The sequence below is a fragment of the Vitis riparia genome, chromosome 14 (genome assembly GCF_004353265.1).
Source record: "Vitis riparia cultivar Riparia Gloire de Montpellier isolate 1030 chromosome 14, EGFV_Vit.rip_1.0, whole genome shotgun sequence".
Classification (NCBI taxonomy): Eukaryota; Viridiplantae; Streptophyta; class Magnoliopsida; order Vitales; family Vitaceae; genus Vitis; species Vitis riparia.
This window is the reverse complement of record NC_048444.1, coordinates 170,502-190,510: the sequence shown is the minus strand read 5'-3', so window position 1 is coordinate 190,510 and position 20,009 is coordinate 170,502. Positions and strand designations below refer to the sequence as shown.

At 37.2% G+C, this 20,009-nt stretch overlaps 1 protein-coding gene across 1 annotated transcript; it reads left to right on the top strand.

The window, feature by feature from the left end:
• The first annotated feature begins 349 nt into the window (after positions 1-349).
• On the top strand, positions 350-19,843 carry LOC117929873 (alpha-1,4 glucan phosphorylase L isozyme, chloroplastic/amyloplastic). The gene is made up of 15 exons (XM_034850298.1): positions 350-755; positions 2,094-2,332; positions 2,438-2,539; positions 3,557-3,733; positions 3,926-4,201; positions 4,600-4,871; positions 5,388-5,505; positions 5,595-6,047; positions 6,208-6,360; positions 7,637-7,765; positions 8,265-8,501; positions 16,256-16,332; positions 18,351-18,537; positions 18,778-18,978; positions 19,534-19,843. The coding sequence occupies exons 1-15, from the start codon at positions 524-526 to the stop codon at positions 19,648-19,650; spliced, it is 2,970 nt and encodes a 989-aa protein (XP_034706189.1). The 5' UTR covers positions 350-523; the 3' UTR covers positions 19,651-19,843.
• The last annotated feature ends 166 nt before the right edge of the window (positions 19,844-20,009 follow it).

Sequence of the window (20,009 nt, the reverse complement as noted above, 5' to 3'; positions counted from 1 at the left end):
GTTTTTTAATTGTAGGATTTGATTACAACGTGGAAATGTTTGTTGTTGTAGTTATGCCTCTGAAAAGACATTATCGATCAGGTTTATTTCCGAATTTCAACATCCTAGCTAGTAGTTACATCATTATTTTTGCTTCATCATGTGTATTGTCTTTGTATCTTAATTTTATGGCACATTTAGTTTATGGGTCTGGGTTTTGATTTTATTGTATAGTTTGAATGGTCAAGATTAAGAGTTGGATCGAATTCTACTAAATGTAGGCTGTAGCTTGTAGCTTCATAATTTTAAATGAATGAATAGGTTGTAGTGGTTGGGGTGAAGTGTGAGCGCAGAGGATGACAGCTCTAACTTGAAAATTGAGAGCAATACTGTTAGACTTGAGAGTGAGGGTGTCCATGATATTCTGTTGAAGACGATCGGGAATTGCGTGAAGAGATAAGAAGACAAAGAGGAGACTCCATTTCCCACTCTCTCTCTCTTCTTCTCCATTTTGTGAAGGCCCTGTTTGGAGGACATACCAGCAATGGCTTCTTCATCATTCTCCACAGCTTCAACTGCACCTCACGCATACTCCCATTGCTATTCCATCTCCAGATCCTTTGTTGGTGGCTTCAGTTCCAGGCCCTCCCACTCCAAACTATTCTTCCTCAGAAATACCTCCGCTTCTCGTTTTGCTACTAGGGCTTTCCCGGTAAGAAGCGTCTTTAGTGAACCGCACCGCAAATTGAAGGACGAGGACCCCATCACCCCTCACGGTACTGGATCTTCTCTCTCCAATATGGTGTTTTGTTGTTTTTCTTTTTATCCGATGATCGGGCCTTTGTGTTTTTGCTCCAAATGCCAACATCTCTACTCTTAACATTCTCCATCTCTGGAAATTAAGTTGTGGTCAAACCTTTGTTTTCTCAATCCCAGGCCTGCAATGGATCACTTTGATGAGCCGAGCACAACTCTTTGAGAATAAGGCCTCTGAAACCAAATCTTAACTTCTCTGTGATTTGTTAACCATCATCATGCCAACCTCCTTTGTCTTTTGCATTTTGAAATTATGATCTACTTGTTATCCCTGTTTTAATCGCATGCTGTGTTTATGGAAAGTGCATGCCAAAACAACTGACCAGTAAAGGAGAAAGCTTGCATCAAGAGGAAGAAATGGCCCTTGCAGCAGCATTAGCTTCCCTTTTTTTTAGATACAATTTCAGAGCTTTGAGAGGCCCTCGTATGTTTGTTTTTGAAAAGAGGGGGAAAAAGAAAAGAAAAGAAAAGCCCTATTAGATTAGATTAGGAATTTGGAGTTCAAAGATGCCTTTTATTATTGTTGTAATGACCTGCGCCCAACTGTATAGATATTATCTGCTTTGGACCTAAAGAAGTCTTCACGGCTTTAAAACAAGTCTATAGGGTTAAAGAGGAGTCCATATTTATATAGCTTTAGGAATTTTCTCCCCTATCCGATTGTGGAATATCCCAAATCCCCATGCAGACACAACGTCCTTGATGTGTCTAAAAGGACTTTGGGGTTAGACAAACAAACACCTCATACGGAGCCAAATAAAACCCTTACACCGGGTTAGGAGATCGACTTTGATACCATTTGTAACGATCTGCACCAAATCGTGTAAATATTATCCCTTTTGAGCTCAAAGGGGTCTTCATAGTTTTAAAACACATCTACATTGTTAAGAGAAGTTCATACTTATATAGTGCAGAAAACTTTTCCCCCTATCCAATGTGGGATATCACATATATGTTCCATGCAAACACAATGTCCTCGTTGTGTCTCATGAGGGGGAGGGGTGTTTGTGATATCTCATATCGGATAAGGGAGAAATATGTGCTCCCTTTAACCATATAGACACGTTTTCAAGTTATGAGGGCCTCTTTGGGCCCAAAACAAACAATATCTACACGGTTGAATATGGGTTGTTACAATTGTTGTATTGTATATTATTAGGCTACCCTCAACGACTATTCTATTACATGGTATGTTATTAGGTTTCCCTCAATAACTGTTCTATTACATGGTATATTATTAGGTTACATTGTTATATACTATACTGCAGCTAATTGTTACTCTTTGCATTTTGATTCAGGACCTTCAGGCACTCCAGTTTCTTTAACTGCAGATGCTGCATGCATTGTTTCCAGTATCAAATACCATGCAGAGTTTACGCCATTGTTCTCTCCAGAGCAGTTTGAGCTCCCTAAGGCTTTCTTTGCAACTGCACAAAGTGTTCGCGATGCACTCATCATAAACTGGAATGCTACATATGATTACCATGAAAAGATGAACGTAAAGCAGGCATATTATTTGTCAATGGAATTTTTGCAGGTTTGGCATGTTTCTTCCTTGTTGTTTATTAGAAGCCACAAGCTGTTTTTGATTTTAAATTTGCATGCAAGATATTGCCGTTTCAATGTGTTGTATTTTTTGTAGGGTAGGGCTTTGTTAAATGCAATTGGTAACTTGGAGCTCACTGGTGCTTATGCAGAGGCTTTGCGTGAACTTGGAAAAGACCTAGAAAATGTAGCTAGGCAGGTCAGACTGTTTTATTGAATTTTCAGATCATTCATCTACTTCTTCTGTGAATGGTTTTTGGTGGTTTTGCAAGTACCTTTAAATTCTCATGTCATTTTTCAAATGACATAGTGATCTGACCAGCATGTAACCTATCATTTTCGGCCATACATTCTTATGGCAAAAGTTGAAGAAACATTTATCGGCAGGTTAAGGTTTTTCTCATGGAGTTATACTTTAGGTTTTGTTTGGATGGCCATGAGTACGAGGAAACGAAAAGGTTAGGGAAAGAAAAAGTGATGGAAAATACAAAAAGAATTTGATCTAAATAATATTTTTCTCCAATCCTTCTCAATCTAATTCCCCTTTTATATATATACTAAAGAAATTAAAAATGTCCAAGTTTTTAAATGGTTCACTATTTTTCATTTTCTTAGCTTTTTCCATGCTAACCAAAAAAAAAAGAAAAAGAATTTGATATCCTTTTTTTTGCCCTTTTCTTGTATTCTCTGAGATTAAAAGCAGCTGCACAATTCATTGAGTAATGAATCATTTCTTGGTATTTTTTGGATGTTTTTGTGGATTTTATGGCATTGTTAATAGACATAGTTGGTTATCGGTGTTTTGCCTGGATGCCAAAAAAGCTAATTTTTGATGTAATATTTTCCCATCTAAGCAAGGCCCTATTCAAATCAACCAGAGACTACTTCACAATAAGAGGAAGGAGTCCATTTAATGACTAAGGATGATTTCAGTCTGTTTTAATCTTGTTGCTACAACGCACAGTATAATTTGAGAAGTAGGATGGTAAAAATTCTTTGTGGACACGGTTAAGACTTTAGATGGCTGTAAGAGATTGTGATTATTACCTACTTCTGGTTTGCCTTGAAGAGTTTCTGTGTAGTCTGTTTTGAAGCCTCAACCAGCAGCCTAAGATATTTGAATCTAGTTTGGCTTTTTTTATGCACTTTTTCAGCAAATAACTTGTCCTCTGTGTGTGCGGCTGTTGTGGCTGAACTCATTGGTTGGCTATAATAGGAACCGGATGCTGCACTTGGAAATGGGGGTCTTGGGCGGCTTGCTTCCTGCTTTCTGGACTCCTTGGCAACATTAAATTACCCAGCATGGGGTTATGGACTCAGATATAAGTATGGCTTATTTAAACAGCATATTACAAAAGATGGCCAAGAGGAAGTTGCTGAAGATTGGCTTGAGGTATTCTTGCTTTTTGTTCATTTATTTTCATTTTAAGTACTTCCTTGTGTATGTGTTTAAAAATAAATGGTCCTTTCAGTTATTAAATTTCCAGAAACATAATTAGTGTTCTGTTGGTAGCGAAATTATTTCTTTAAGTTTCATAATGGAAAGCCTCATTATCTGTTGGTTAAGTACAGTTTCTCTTTGCAGATGGGCAATCCCTGGGAAATTGTGAGAAATGATGTCTCATATCCTGTGAAATTTTATGGAAAGGTTATTGAAGGATCAGATGGAAAAAGACACTGGATTGGAGGAGAAGATATAATTGCCATTGCGTATGATGTCCCAATACCAGGATATAAAACTAAAACGACAATCAACCTTCGACTGTGGTCCACTAAAGTTCAATCAGATGATTTTGATTTATATGATTTTAATGCTGGAAATCATACCAAAGCATGTGAAGCCCAATTGAATGCTGAAAAGGTATGATTGCAGTCATAAAAGTAGATCATTTTCTAATCTCCTTAAATTCAATCAGCAGGGACATGGCATGGGCCTCTACATGCTGCAGAAATACTAAACATAGAATTTGGAAACTCACACTGTTTTATTTGCTCTTACTTCCTTGCTTATATATGGATAATGGCCTTTTTTTCATTCGGAGGGGGAGGGATTCTGCATCCATAAAGAAACACTTAAAAGACTGAAGAATAGCGATGGGTGTGATAGGGAGGCAAGTATAGGAAGCCAGTGTGTGTATGCTGTGTATATGTGCACCTGCTTTCAAATGTTTCTTTTATTTTCTGATATACTGGGCACTTTTTTCTGTGAAAATGAGAAAAAAAAAAGATGATTCTTATAATGCTTTATTTTGATGTTAGATTTGCTATATTCTCTATCCTGGGGATGATTCAATGGAGGGAAAGGTCCTTCGATTGAAACAACAATATACCTTATGCTCAGCTTCTCTCCAAGATATTATTGCACGATTTGAGAGGAGGTCCGGAGGATATGTCAATTGGGAAGAATTTCCTGAAAAAGTTGCAGTGCAAATGAATGATACCCACCCAACTCTCTGCATTCCAGAGCTGATGCGAATCTTGATGGATTTGAAGGGCATGAGCTGGAAGGAAGCTTGGAAGATTACTCAAAGGTTTTTTTTTTCTTGTCATGGTTTTTCTAGTTACATGCGTTGTTGGTGATTTTTGAATATGTTGTTTGTGTTGGAATATATGGTTCTGTCAGAGGGGATCATCAGAATTTCAAAGTGCAGTAGTGAGTAGTAGATAGCATTGAATTATTACCACTGGATCCAATCACATTACTGATATTTTCAATGGATTTTTTTGTTTGAGTTATGGGGATGAGATTAAATCAGGATGGACTTAGAGGATATTTTCTAATAATTCCTACCTTTTTCTGTTACCGTACTACTGTTTTTACTCCTGTTTAGAGTAATGAAATTCCATGTTCAAGTCTCTCTTTGTGTATCTTATTTAGCAAAGGCTTGTTGCCCTAAGCTCAACATTGACTTTTATGGTGTGCAGATCAGTTCATAATTGTTCTACTTGACCAACTTAGTTGCCTTCTCAAAAATAAAAAATAAAGAATTACCTAAATTTCACCAGATTTACTTAATATTATTGACACTCTTGTTCCTTTCTCCTAGAACGGTGGCATACACAAACCATACTGTTCTACCTGAAGCACTGGAGAAATGGAGTCTAGAACTTATGCAGAAACTGCTTCCTCGACATGTTGAGATTATAGAAATGATTGATGAGGAGGTAATGCTGGAATAAATATTTGAACCAGAACTTTTTATCTGTTACAATTTTCACTTCTGTTCTAATATTTGCCATTTGATGTTTTCCAGCTGATTAATACCATAATTTCAGAGTATGGTACAGCAGATCCTGTTTTATTGGAGAAAAAGCTGAAAGCAATGAGAATATTAGAAAATGTTGATTTTCCAGCATCTGTAAAGGATTTACTTGTCCAGCCAGAAGAAAGTTCTGTTGTTGAACCTGGTGAAGAAATTCAAAGTTTTGATGAAGAAATTAAACTTATTGATGAAGAAGAAGAACTTATTGATGAAGAAGAAGAACTTATTGAACTTATTGATGAAGAAGAAGAATTTATTGATGAAGAAGAAGAACCCACAGGAAAAAGCACTCAGAAGAGAAAGGTGTTGTCAGAACCGGTTCCAGAGCCACCCAAGATGGTCCGCATGGCTAACCTCTGTGTTGTTGGTGGCCATGCAGTTAACGGGGTTGCTGAGATTCATAGTGAAATAGTAAAAGATGAAGTTTTTAATGAATTTTTTAAGGTAAGCTTGTCAATAGGTAAATATGTGTATATATTATTATTATTATCATCAAAATATGTTTCAATTCTAGGAAATTGATAGGATTGAATTAATTAAGGCCATGTTCACAATATAATGATTAATGCTCCTGTAATCTGTTCCCATACTTCAATTTTGACAGTTGTGGCCTGAGAAATTTCAAAATAAGACCAATGGTGTGACACCAAGAAGATGGATCCGTTTCTGCAATCCAGATTTAAGTGAGATAATAACCAAGTGGATTCACACAGAAGATTGGGTCTTGAACACTGAGAAACTGGCAGAATTACGGAAGGTAATCCACCATTTCCTGATTTTCTTGTTTGTAAAATTGTTAGATTTTGTGGATTATGTGCATCCATTATCAACTAGATTTACTCTCTGTCATTGTATTTATTCTTCTCTTTTTTAAATTGCATTCATTTTATAGCTTCAAACACCCAGAAAATTTCTCCCAGTTCTCATTTTGGTTGTAATCTCCAAATCCCTAATTTAAAAAAGATGTTGGTTTTCCTATAATTTAGAGATTTCGTGGTTGACCTTTGTATCATTGGTTTGCTATGAGGAGACAATGAGTTTCTGCAGCAACACAGTTGTCTTAAATATATTTTAAACAATTTCATAACCACTAAGTGATCTAATCTTTATATTTCCTGTTCAAAACTCAGCTTACAATTTTCATAAGTTTACTTAATGTAATTTTAACTATTAGAAGTCTGGGGATTGAGGGATCAATAATCAAGTGAAGCTTATCCTTAAGCTGATGTAGTGGCTTCTGATGTTAGCGTTTATCCTATGATTGATGCTGTTATCCTTTTTATCATGATTTATGACACTATGGAACTTTTTGATTGTTACTAGACTATTAGTTTCAGATAATATTTTGGTGCCTAATTCTTTTGCTTGCTACTCAGTTCCCATATCTGGATGATTTTTTCTTTTTGATAGGCAAACAAGGATATATAAAAGACGCCAATCAAAGAGGTTTCCATATCTGGATCATATGATTGGACTGGTGCTAATTATCTCTAGAATAACGATATGGTTTCCAAATTTCTGAAATGGGAAAGACTTCTTGAAGCTGCCATTAGTGCTTGATTAGTTGATCCAAGGCACCCCAAACCAAATTTGTGTTGGAGCAGTGTAGAATATAGTATCATTACATCTCATCACCTGGTTGGACACTAGGTCCTCCTACATAAAAGTTCCCTTGGGCTTTTAACAGCCTAATTGGGAATTTCATAGACATTCTTGTTATTCTTAAGCCTTGGCCAAATTAGGAGTTCTATATAATAGACTGATTTTTAGTTGCCTTGACCCTTGTATTGTTTGGAATCTTGAATTTATCAGGTGAGTCAGATAGTTCTCATTTTAAAATTGTATCGGTGAAGGATGAGAGGGTTTTTCTTTGTGGGAGGTGTCCAGAATTTATAGCATGTTTTATAGATTTTCTAGGCCATTTGTTTATTGCTTACTGTTTAGAATAAATGAATTACTATTCTGTATCAAATTATCTTGGTCATGCTGCCACATGGACATATTCTAATCAGACTGGTGCCGATAATCCATAGTTTGCAGATGATGAAGAACTTCATGCTGAGTGGAGGGCAGCAAAAAGGAGCAACAAGATGAAGGTCGTTTCCTTCCTCAAAGAAAAAACAGGATATTTGGTCAGCCCTGACGCAATGTTTGATGTCCAGGTTGTATCCTTGCCTTTGAACTCTGATATCATGCATGCAAGGACTAATGAAAGAAATAAGGAATATACAAGCATTGGAACAAAATACAAGAACTCTCAGATTGAAGTAGATGAGTTCAAAAATCTATAGGTCACTTCTTGAGAAAACTTTAGGCAGGGGATCATAGTAGTCAGTTATTAAAATTATTTCTGCTATATCCTCCATCCGCCCAAAACTGTAGTTTGATCACCTCATTATGCATGCAGCAAATAGTGTCCCATGGACTGGATCAATGTCTTACTATATTCTATATGTTTTTAGGGGCTTTTGTCTTATTAATGAAAAGTGTTCTATAACTGAACATGGAAAACTGCCATATTTGAAGCCAACTTGTTATATATATGGTGCATTGACAATTCTTTGTTTCCTCACCACTCCTTGGCTTTTCTTTTCTACCTCATTCAAAATACGTTTCTTTATAAACCTTTATGGACTGTAGATTGAGTTGCTTTATTTTCAGGTGAAGCGTATCCATGAATACAAGCGTCAACTGTTGAACATCTTGGGAATTGTTTATCGCTATAAAAAGATGAAAGAAATGACTGCAGCAGAGAGGAAAGCAAAGTTTGTTCCACGAGTTTGTATATTTGGAGGAAAAGCATTTGCTACTTATGTGCAAGCCAAGAGGATTGTGAAATTCATCACGGATGTTGGGACTACAGTAAATCATGATTCAGAAATAGGTGATTTGCTGAAGGTATGAAGTAATTCTAAATATTGCCTTGTGAACACCATGCACTTTACACTTCTGTCAGCAGCTGATCATTTTCATATGGTATTAGAGCTCTTACCACTTGGCTGACCCTTTTTTGTCATGTGAGTTCATATATTTTTTTGTTGTGGGGTTTAACTGTTAGCTTTTTTTCTAGTATTTTGGCAAAGATCAACATTTAAGAAGTTCATGCTTGGTTAAGTTAGTAATTTTGGCTAGGGCTGCCCTGCAAAAGTTCCTATAGTGTTGGAAATTAAACTTGAATTAGGAGCTTTCTAAATATTAGAATTAGATTTAGTTTCTAAAAAGTCAAGGAGAATATTTTATTTTGAGTAGTTATTCTAGTTTCTATTTTTGAGTTGTCAAGTCTCAGAAGGTTTTTATATCTTATTATTATGAGTTAATATTTTGTTTAGCGTGAGTAGTTATTAATAGGAGATTATGTAATGTTTGAATAAGAGAGAGTGGTAGAAGACAACAAAGTTTTTAATTCTCCCCAATTTTATCTTCCTTGTAATTAGTTGTAAATAGGAGATTATGTAATGTTTGAATAAGAGAGTGGTAGGAGGCAATAAAGTTTTTAATTCTCTTGAATTTTATCTTCTTTGTAATTGTGTGTGTTTCTCTATCAACCCCATTACTCAACCAATTAGGCTTTTGCTAATATCATGTTTGTAATTGTTGGTGAACAGTATTAATGAGTTCTGATACAACTTTGTATTGGGCCTGTAGGCTATTATGCTGTGATGAGAAAGAATGATCGTAAGTGTTGAAAGAGAGAGAGAAAACCTTAATTCTCATTCATATTGTTAACTTCTTACAATAGGGAAATATATATACAAGACTAGGTTGACCAAACTACCATATATGTGACCTATATTAAGAAAGGATAGAAACTTGTACACTATATACATTATATTCAACCCTCCCCCTCAAGTTGGAGTATATATGTCATATGCACCAAGCTTGTTACAAATGTATTTAATCCTAAGATCTCTGAGAGATTTAGTGAAGATGTCTGCTAGTTGATCATTTGAATTAACAAAACTTGTAGCAACACACCCTGATGTGATCTTCTCTCTAATGAAGTGACAGTCAACTTCAATATGCTTGGTCCTTTCATGAAAGACTGGATTTAATGCAATATGTAATGCGGCCTGATTGTCACAAACTAGCTTTATCTATTCATTTTTTCCAAATCTCAATTCCTGAAGGAGTTGCCTCAACCATATGAGTTCACATGTTGCCAAGCCATAGCTCGATACTCAGCTTCGGCGCTTGATCTGGCCACTACATCTTGTTTCTTACTCTTCCAGGATATTAAGTTACTTCCAATAAAAACACAATACCCTGAGGTGGAACACCTATTTAAGGGTGAACCAGTCCAGTCTGCATCTGTGTAACCAACAATTTGGGTATGACCCCTGTCTTCATACAACATACCTTGGCCTGGTGTTCCTTTAATATATCGAAGAATGCGGATCACAACATCCCAATGGTTGTCACATGGTGACTGTAGAAATTGACTAACCACACTCACAGGAAAAGAGATGTCTGGCCAAGTGATGGCGAGGTAGTTCAGTTTGCCTACAAGTCGTTGATATCTCCTAGGATCTCTTAGAGGCTCCCCCTGTCCTAGTACAAGTTTGACATTTAGATCCATAGGAGTGTCAACAGGTTTACATTCTAACATACCTGTTTCTTCCAAGATGTCTAAGACATACTTCCTTTGTGACATAACCACACCTGAACTGGATTGAGCTATTTTAAGTCCCAGAAAGTACTTGAGTTTGCCCAAGTCTTTGGTTTGAAAGTGGTTGAAAAGGTGTTGCTTTAGTCTTTGGATACCCTCTTAATCACTGCCTGTAATGACAATGTCATCCACATAAACTACCAAATAGATGCACTGGCTCGAAGAGTTATGATGATAGAAAACTAAATGATCTGTTTCACTCTGAAGCATTCCAAACTCTTGAACAACTGAACTAAAACGCCCAAACCATGCTCGAGGAGACTGTTTCAAGCCATATAGAGAGCAGCGTAACTTGCACACTAAACCAGACTCCTCCTGAGCAACAAAACCAGGTGGTTGCTCCATATACACTTCCTCGAGAAGTTCACCATGAAGGAAAACATTCTTAATATCCAACTGATAAAGAGGTTAATGACACATAGTTGTCATGGAGAGAAATAAGCGAACAGAAGCAATCTTGGCAACAGGAGAGAAGGTGTCACCATAGTTACAACCATAAATCTGAGTATAACCTTTAGCAAGCAAGCGGGTCTTAAGGCGATCAACCTGACCATCAAGACCAACTTTAACAGTGTAGACCCAATGACATCCAACTGTAGATTTACCAGGAGGTAAAGAAACAAGATCCCATGTGCCATTGGAGTGCAGAGCAGCCATTTCATCAACCATTGCCTGTCGCCACCCAGGATGAGAAAGTGCCTCACCAGTGCCCTTAGGAAGAGAAACAGAGGATAAAGTAGAGATAAAGGTAGAATAGAATGAAGATAATCGATGGTAACTCAAAAAATTATAAATAGGATGAGGATTACGAGTAGAGCGATTACCTTTCCGAAAAACAATAGGCAAATGGTCAGTAGATGACAGGGTCGGGGTAGGAGAAATTGGTGGGATAAGAGGTGAGTCATCAGGTACCTCAGCTGAAGAGAGAGGAGGAACAATAACACGATGTCAACGATGATAAACCTGAAGAGGACGAGAAAGCGCATCTGAAGGGGGGGATAGATAGGGAAGTGGTAATACTTCAAAAATGGGAAGAGATTCAGAGGATGAGAAGAATGGAGAGTCCTCAAAGAAGGTGACATCAGTGGAGAGAAAATAACGATGAGTGTCAGGGGAATAACAACGATAGCCCTTCTGAAGTCGAGAGTATCCCAAGAAGATGCATTTCGTAGCCTTGGCGGAGAGCTTGTCCTGTCCGGGTGTGAGAGTATGAACAAAACAAGTACAACCAAAGACACGAGGAGGAAGGAAATAAAGAGGTTGGGTAAGAAAAAGGAGGGAATGAGGGATTTGGTCATGTAATATAGATGAGGGCATACGATTAATCAAGTAACAGGCTGTAAGAACAACATCCCCCCAAAAACGAAAAGAAACATGACTATGGAGAAGGAGGGTACGAGCTGTCTCAACAAGAATTCTTTATCATAGATTGAATACTTTTGCTTTGCTTCATTTAGTTTTTCGCTGAAAAATGCAATAGGATCTTCTTGACTGAGCACACCTCCACTTACCACATTTGATGCATCACAAGCTACTTCAAATACTTTTGAAAAATCGGGAAGTTGTAGAACAGGTGCTTCAGTTAGCCTCTTCTTTATTTTTTCAAGAGCCTTTGTTGCTGCCTTGGTCCAAACAAATTGGTTTTTCTTCATACAATCAGTGATGCGAGCCATAATAGTGTTGAACTTCTGGTGAAGCGTCGATAAAATATAGACAGCCCATGAAAACTTTGTAGCTCTTGCATTGTGCTAGGAACTGACCATTCTAGGATGACTTTCACCTTATCAGGGTCTACATCTAACCCTTTGGCTGAAACAACAAAACCCAGAAACACAATAGCTGAGGTCACGAAGGAACATTTTTTCAAATTCATGTAGAGTTTCTCTGGTTGAAGGACTCTTGTAACTGGTCGCAAGTGGGACACATGATCTTCCTTAGTCTTACTGTAGATTAAAATATCATCAAAGTAAACAACTAAAAACTTGCCAATAAATGGTTGAAGTACTTGATTCATGAAGCGCATGAATGTGCGAGGAGCATTGGAGAGGACAAAAGGCATGACCACCTCATAGAGACTATCCTTTGTTTTAAAAGCAGTCTTCCACTCATCCCCGGGCCTTAACCATATTTGATGATACCCACTCTTCAGATCTATCTTTGAAAAAATGCAAGAACCAGCCATCATATCCAACATATCATCAAACTGAGGAATGAGAAACCGATATTTGATGGTTATCTTGTTGATTGCATGGCTGTCCACACATATATGCCAATTGCCAGCTTTTTTGGGGGTTAGTAAGGGGGGGACAGCACAAGGACTTAGACTTTAACGAATAAATCCCTTGGACAGCAGCTCCTCCACTTGTCTTTTCAACTCTGTGTACTCAATTAGATTCATATGATAGGCTGGAAGATTAGACAACTGAGATCCTGGAATAAAGTCTATAAAATATTGAATGTTGCGGAGTGGGGCAGTTCACTAGGTAGATCTGTTGGAGCTATATCTGAGAAGTCGTCGAGCAGTTCAGTGGTCTTATTAGGTATAGAAGAAATGCTGCCAACATCTTTCATGCTAACTTCTTTCATTATTACAACATATATAACCCCGTTTTCCTTGCTTTCATGCTGAAACTTCTTTGTAAGAATATGGAGAGAACTCTTCATGCCTTCAACAACTTTTGTTGACTTTTGAATCTGATATTTTCCCATTTCAATTGCAGTCATTGGTTTCAACACAACCTTTTGGTTCTTAAACATGAAGCTATATGTGTTCTCTTTCCCACAATGATGCACATCTCGATCATAAAGCCAAGGGCAACCAAGAATGATATGTGCCACGTTCATAGGGAGCACATCACACCAAATAGAATCACTATAAACACCATAAGAAAGAGAAATAAGACAACGCTGATTTACTGGAATAGATATGTTATTTATCCATGCTACCTTATATGGTTGTGGGTGTGGCTTAACTGGAAACTTAAGACGTTCAACTGTGGAGGCTGAAACAACATTCTTGTAGCTGCCACTATCAATAATGAGTTTCTGAGCTTGATTCCTGCATCGGACTAACATTTGAAAAATAGAAGTTCGGCGCCAATCTTCCTCAACTTTAGGTGCTGCAAGAATACGTCTTACAACAGAAGTTAGAGAAATGTCCACTTCTTCATCATCCAAATCAATAGGATCATAGACTCCATAGTCAAATGAGTTTTCGTTTTGTTCATCCTTTTGTGGTTCTGGTTCCTCTTCATGTTCCAGCCCAATATGCAAGTTCTTCTTTGGACAATTGTATGTCATGTGGCCAGGTTTTTGAAACTTGAAACATTTGATACCTTATGTCATACCAATCAAAGTACTCTTCAATTGCTGCCAACCAATCAAAAAATTGAGTAGCATCCACCTTTCCTTCAAAATCCGGAACCTCCATTCTTGCTTTCTTTGTGATATCTCCAACGGTGTCACATGCTTTATGTCTTCTTTCAAGCAATCCTCTAGCCCATTCAGACATAGGGTATTGTGGTGCTTGAATTGCCTCTTTCTCCTCCTTGTTTTCTTGGTTGTTAGCCTGAGATGTTTCCCTTTGCTCAACTTGTGATGACTCATTAGTGGGTTGAGATATTCGTGTCTCAAAGTTACTTAGCCGAATGTGGAGGCTATCAAGCTGATCCACCATTCGAATCAGCATCTCATCCCGCTGACTATCAGTTGGTCTTCCTCTAAAACTCCTTCCAGATTGTGTAGCCATGATATAACCCTCGCTTTGATACCAAAATTGATGCAGTACAAAAAGTAAAATGCAAGGAGACTATAATTAAAAGGACCTTAGGAATCACTCTTGGAAAGCTTAGGCTTCACACCCAAGTATTCTTTGCATCACACAAAGGAACAAAAAAGTGGTTGCTGAAAATTTATTCATTCATTGATTCCTTCCAAAAGACTAATCAACTACTATATAAGACTTTTCTAGGGATTTATAACTTCTTGGAATTAGACATAGTAATAATGCAACTTGAAAATGACAAACTTGGACTGACTACTGACCACATTAATAACTATTGGAAAATGACAACAATAATGACTGAAAATGGTAACTTATAACCATTGACTAGGCCCATAACTTAATTTTTGAAAATACTTTCTAGGCTGAACCCATACTGACTTATATAAGATCCCAACCATGCCCATTATCATCCAGAGAGTGTCAAATTAAAGCTTGGGCCCTGGAGCCCACTTCTTTGCGCCTTTGATAAACTTTTAAAGGTGGCTGCCACTTGTCTCTATCAGACTAGAGAGAGTATTTTTCCTCATTAAGAAAGAGGTTGGCATTTTCATGAAACCAGCCTTTTCCTGAATCTTTTGTCAATTGAATCCCACACTGAAAGGGACTAAAACTGAGCACCTTAATAGCATTTCCAAATACTTTGAATGAAGGCTACTCCTCCTACAAATCGACTCATTAGCTAGATCCTCCATATCCTTAATGTTCCCCCTTGGCAACATCTCACTTTTCGTCAAGCCACCTTACATAAGAAACTTGCTCTATATCTCCTTCATAGGAAAGCAAAGTATCATTGGCAAAGAGAAGTGTGTGATCGCAACTTTGTCACCCCTAGGCAGATGTAGGACAATCCTAGGATGATTGTCAAAAATCAAATAAGTAGGCTAGATCTTTAATCTTGTAGGATTTAAGGATAAGAATGAGGACTAAAAATTATGACAGTGAGGAAAAGCAAAATAAAATATAGAAAAAGAAAGATAAGGAAGAAAGGATAAAAACCTTAGAATTTCACTAAGACCTTCTAGGAGTCTCATCTAGAAGACTCTTCCTTCTTTCCTAAAACCATCAAATCTTCTAAAGAAAATAGAACCTTTCAAGGGCAGTCCTCTCAACTTTATTCAACTTGATTGGATTTTGATATGTAGATTAAAAGAGTTATAATAGTAATGTCGAGGCGTTCTGATGTCTTTGGCTTATTTTTCTTTTCCTTTCGTTTTGATCAAGTTTTGTATTCAGGGAAGAATTTCTCATCCTTCTCTTGTTTATTCTGTTGATGAAAGTAGAAGCTTTCTTTTTGGAACTAGAAACTTACTTTATAGAAACTTCTCATGTTAAAGTTTCTAATAAAAAATACTTACTTGAAATGGAAACTTGAAAAAAATATTAATTTAGGTAAGATAAAATTCAAAACTTCTTTTAAGGAGAATTTTAGAACTTTTTGAATTCTAAATAACACTCAATCAACTACTAACTATTTAGGACACTAGAGAACCTAAAAAACTGAAAAATTACCTAAATATCCTTGAATAGAGTAATTTAAGATTTTTTTTATTTCCTATCATTCATTTTTTGAGTAGATCCTAGAGATTCATCCACATCATAGGCTCTCCCACTTTAAACAGTTTTATAACCCCCCTTCTGCTCCCCTATGCGAGAAGCAACTCAACACTCCATTAGTCGTCGTCTCTTGTGTCTTTGGGTATTTTCCCCTTTTGGTTATAGAAGCCCTTCTTTGTTGGAATGACTCCCTTATTGGGAACCAAGCAAAGCCGTTTGGAGGATGATCCCTTTGTGCATTTTCTGGATCACTTGAAAAGAGCGTGATAAAAGGACTTTCAAAGGAGCGGAGTGTCCTGCATGAAGTTGAAAGATTTATTTCTTAAGTCATTTTCATAGTCAAGCAGGAATTTGAGTTCTCATATGCTACCATTTTAGATTTTGTAGATAGTCTGGGAATTGGTTAGCATAGTATGGTGTTTGTTGGCATTTTCCATTGCCTGTATACATTATGTGTACCTGGGTTGTGCCCCTATTTTTGCTAGGTGCCTTTTAATGTCTTCTATTTACTTGCCTACAAAAATAAATAAATGAAATCCTCCTTCTCCTTAAAAATTCAGCAAAATAACAATATTTACATCGGTTTCTTGCTGCAGTTGTTTGTACTACTAACCATAAGGATTGGATTTTTCCTTATTTTTATATCAGGTTGTTTTTGTCCCTGATTACAATGTCAGTGTTGCTGAACTGCTTATTCCTGCAAGTGAACTTTCACAGCATATCAGGTATTGTAAATTCGTTTTCAGGATTTTGCTTTTGCATTTCTTTTTCTCCCTCAGCTTAGTGTTTGTTGCACTTAGTCCATGCAAAAATAGAGCCAGGAAAAGTTCCCAAAATTCCATCACTAATGTTTGAGCAGAAGATTCTTGATGCTTAGGATATAAGGATGGGCACAGCTGAAAACCTTGATGTGGTGAACTTGGCCAGAAGTTTGCTTCAAGGGCTTGGGGGTGGCCCTGCTTTAGCATGAATCCTGGCCTGGTCCAACCCAGAATGCAATTAACCCAATATACATTTTTAGTCAATGTGCTTATTTTCCTTCTAGATCACATACTTATTATGGGTTTTATGCCATGTTGGATCTAAGGTCTTGGATTCTAGTCTAAGTACATTCCATTAAGTGGGTTTCGATTGTGGTTTGAGATCAAGCCAGGCAGAGCTTGAGTTGGGAGTTTGTTTTATTTGGACTGAACTGAGGTGATCTATCTGACTTGAGATGCAAGCTAGATGGTTCCCTTTGAAGAAAGAATGGTTTTCTAATGGGTTGTGTTACTCTTAAGGAACAGCATTTTCAATACCAGCATCTTGACTCAGTTGTTAAAGGCACTGAAAGAATGGTTTTTAATTTTTTGACTGCTAGGTCACTCAGACAGCCAGAACTACTTAAAATACATGAAAGATGATATTACTATTTAGAATGATCTAGTTGTCAATCAATTGTAACTAAAGAAAAGAATGTACAACTCAACTCATTTCAGCAGATCCTTCACCTCAAGATTCCCAACTGCTTGGCTTTAGCTAAAGAAATTCAGCATTCAGTTCTCTCCAGAAGCATATTTATTTTTGTCATTTTGGCAATCATATATTTTCTCATCTCCTCAGTCAAGGTTCTATATGATCTTCCTTTTGATATTTTGCAAATTTTTATATTTTATATGCAACCTGGGGTTTCTAACCAGGATGGCTGATGGTTCCAGAGGTTTAATCCATTCATTGAGTCCAAGTTTGGAAACACTGATTTGAACATAGGATGGTTTTCTCCTATTAATTGCATACTCATAGAAATTCACAATTGGATCTGCTAATTTCTCTTTGGAGTGTCAAATGTAACTCTACTATTCAAGAACCAAATAGAAACTAGATTCATCAGGAATCAAGGAAGAGAAAGGATTAAAGATTCTGGTTTTTCTTATGAGAGGGAGCTGGGGAAACTGGCTTCCCTTTCAAAAAGGATAATATTCACTAATAGAAGCTGGAAGTGGTTGTCTGAGAGCTCTCTAGCTTCATATTCCATAGCCAAATAATGTTATTGAAGATTCACAAATAATTTCAATATTCAGTAATAGAAATTGGAAGTGGTTGTCATAGGTTTAAAAGTTGCAATTAAAGCACACCTTGGCCCAAGGTGCAACCACTCCCTAGTTAGAGCGTCTTGCTTGCCAAGCCATGTGCCTTGTTGGAGAGGCACGTCTCATCAACTTTACTTTTCCTTTTAAAACACTTTTATTCTTGAAATTCCTAACTATCTATTGAAACTTATATAATTCTGTTACTTTTTTGTTGAATGTTTCTTTTAAATGTTTGGAATCTTAAAATTTTTGTTGATTGGACTATATTTTCTAAAATTGACATGCATTCTAGGTCACATTTTACTTTGGTCAGACAAGTGCCTTGTGTTGCATCTTGCACCTAAGTTGTAGGAGGCTTTTGCACCTTAGGTGTGCCTTGCACCTTTTAAAACTATGGTGGTTGTTTGAAAGCTCTCTAACATCATATTCCATAGCCAAGGAATGCTATTGACGACACATTAATATATATATGTATATATTTTTTTTTTTGATAGGTAACACAATAATAATTTCTTTCTTTGTACTTTTTTTTTCTTATGGAAGCCTTGACTTGTAATTTCCTTAAATACAGTGTTTGAGAATATGACAAAGCTAAAAATGATTGGTCAAAACCTGTTGGTAGTCATCAAGTAGTGTTGGAGTCTAAATATTGCTTTTATCTGTCTCTTACTTAGCACTGCTGGGATGGAGGCCAGTGGAACCAGCAACATGAAGTTTGCAATGAATGGCTGTATCCTGATTGGGACCTTGGATGGGGCCAATGTTGAAATAAGGCAAGAGGTTGGAGAAGACAACTTTTTCCTCTTTGGGGCACGAGCTCATGAGATTGCAGGGCTTAGGAAAGAAAGAGCTGAGGGCAAGGTGTGCTAGTTGATGACATTGTTTATTTTCGTTTAGTGTTTTCGATTGAAATGTCAGCCTAATGAGCTACAGTCAGGTGCCCCAAAAAATTGAAATTACTGTTGGAAATTCTGTTATTTTTCTTCTTTTAAAAATTATAAGGGAACCCAAAAATGGAAAAATAATTTTGTTTCCTTGTGTCATTCTTGTTCTGGGCATGTGGTTGAGTTGCATTTTGATCTTGGTGATCTCTTTATGTAGTTTGTGCCAGACCCACGCTTTGAAGAAGTCAAGGAATTTGTCAGAAGTGGCATTTTTGGGCCTTGCAACTATGATGAACTGATGGGATCCTTGGAAGGAAACAAAGGATTTGGCCAAGCAGATTATTTCCTTGTGGGCAAGGACTTCCCCAGTTATATTGAATGCCAAGAAAAGGTTGATGAGGCATACGGAGACCAAAAGGTAAGTGATCTCTGTATTCAAGTGCAATATTGTTGCTACATGGATGCATGTATTGATTGCTATATGCCTCCAATCCAATACTGTGGACACACACAGCAGATGCATGTTTCTCTAGAGGTCCTCATGAATTCCCATTTGCAGATGCTGTTTTGAAATTCTCTAATTTTTCCCAAATTATATGCAACTACTATAGTCAGTTACTTGTGGTTTATTCAGAAAAATTATGTGTACTACGAATAGTTGGTGATTATTCATGATATATCCATTCACTCCAATTATTTTTGAATGATAACTTAGCTCCTTTTCTCCTAATGTGCATTAATTATTCTTGGAAAAGGGTCATACACATGGTTTGTCTCAACCCCGTGCAGCAGGGCCTGTGAGTTTCCACATTGTAAAAGAAACTGTGCTAAAGTTGATGCATTTATACAGAAGTGGTTCTCCATTATGTGTACACCAGTCTGGTGTTTCCCAAGCATGCTGCTACAAGTGTGTCCAATACTATTTTTTCTTTCCATGCCCTTCCCTAATATCTGTGATTTGGTGTTGGGACAGAGATGGACAAGAATGTCAATCTTAAATGCAGCTGGCTCCTACAAGTTCAGCAGTGATAGAACAATTCACGAGTATGCAAAAGACATATGGAACATAGAACCTGTTGAATTACCATAGGAAGGCCATCTAAACCCGGCAGCAGAGAGTAGGCCTCCCACATAGTTGCAGCTGAGATGAAGGCAGCCTTTCAGTGACATCTGTACAACTAAACTTTCTGTTTCTGTTCTATGTAAAAGAATACTGCTGAGGAATAAAGTGCAGCACAGAAAGTACTCTTATTATGTAATAAAAAGTTGGTTGTTTGGTTAAATCTAATTCTTGTTCACCCTTCAATTTTGTCCAAGCTTATCAATCACTGCGACCTCCTGGACTGTTGACATTCTCAGCACCTTTTCTATATCCTTGGCAAGGTAGCATGGCACCTGCTGGCCTAGGACCTCGAAGTGAACAAATGGGTATAAATCAGATTGTTTCCC

Bases quoted from the DNA above. Each gene is read 5' to 3' on its own strand.
- LOC117929873 (XM_034850298.1), top strand. From the start codon at position 524: ATGGCTTCTTCATCATTCTCCACAGCTTCAACTGCACCTCACGCATAC. The intron at 16,333-18,350 runs GTATTGTAAATT...TCTCTTACTTAG, and splicing joins GAACTTTCACAGCATATCAG to CACTGCTGGGATGGAGGCCA. The intron at 18,538-18,777 runs GTGTGCTAGTTG...CTCTTTATGTAG, and splicing joins AAGAAAGAGCTGAGGGCAAG to TTTGTGCCAGACCCACGCTT.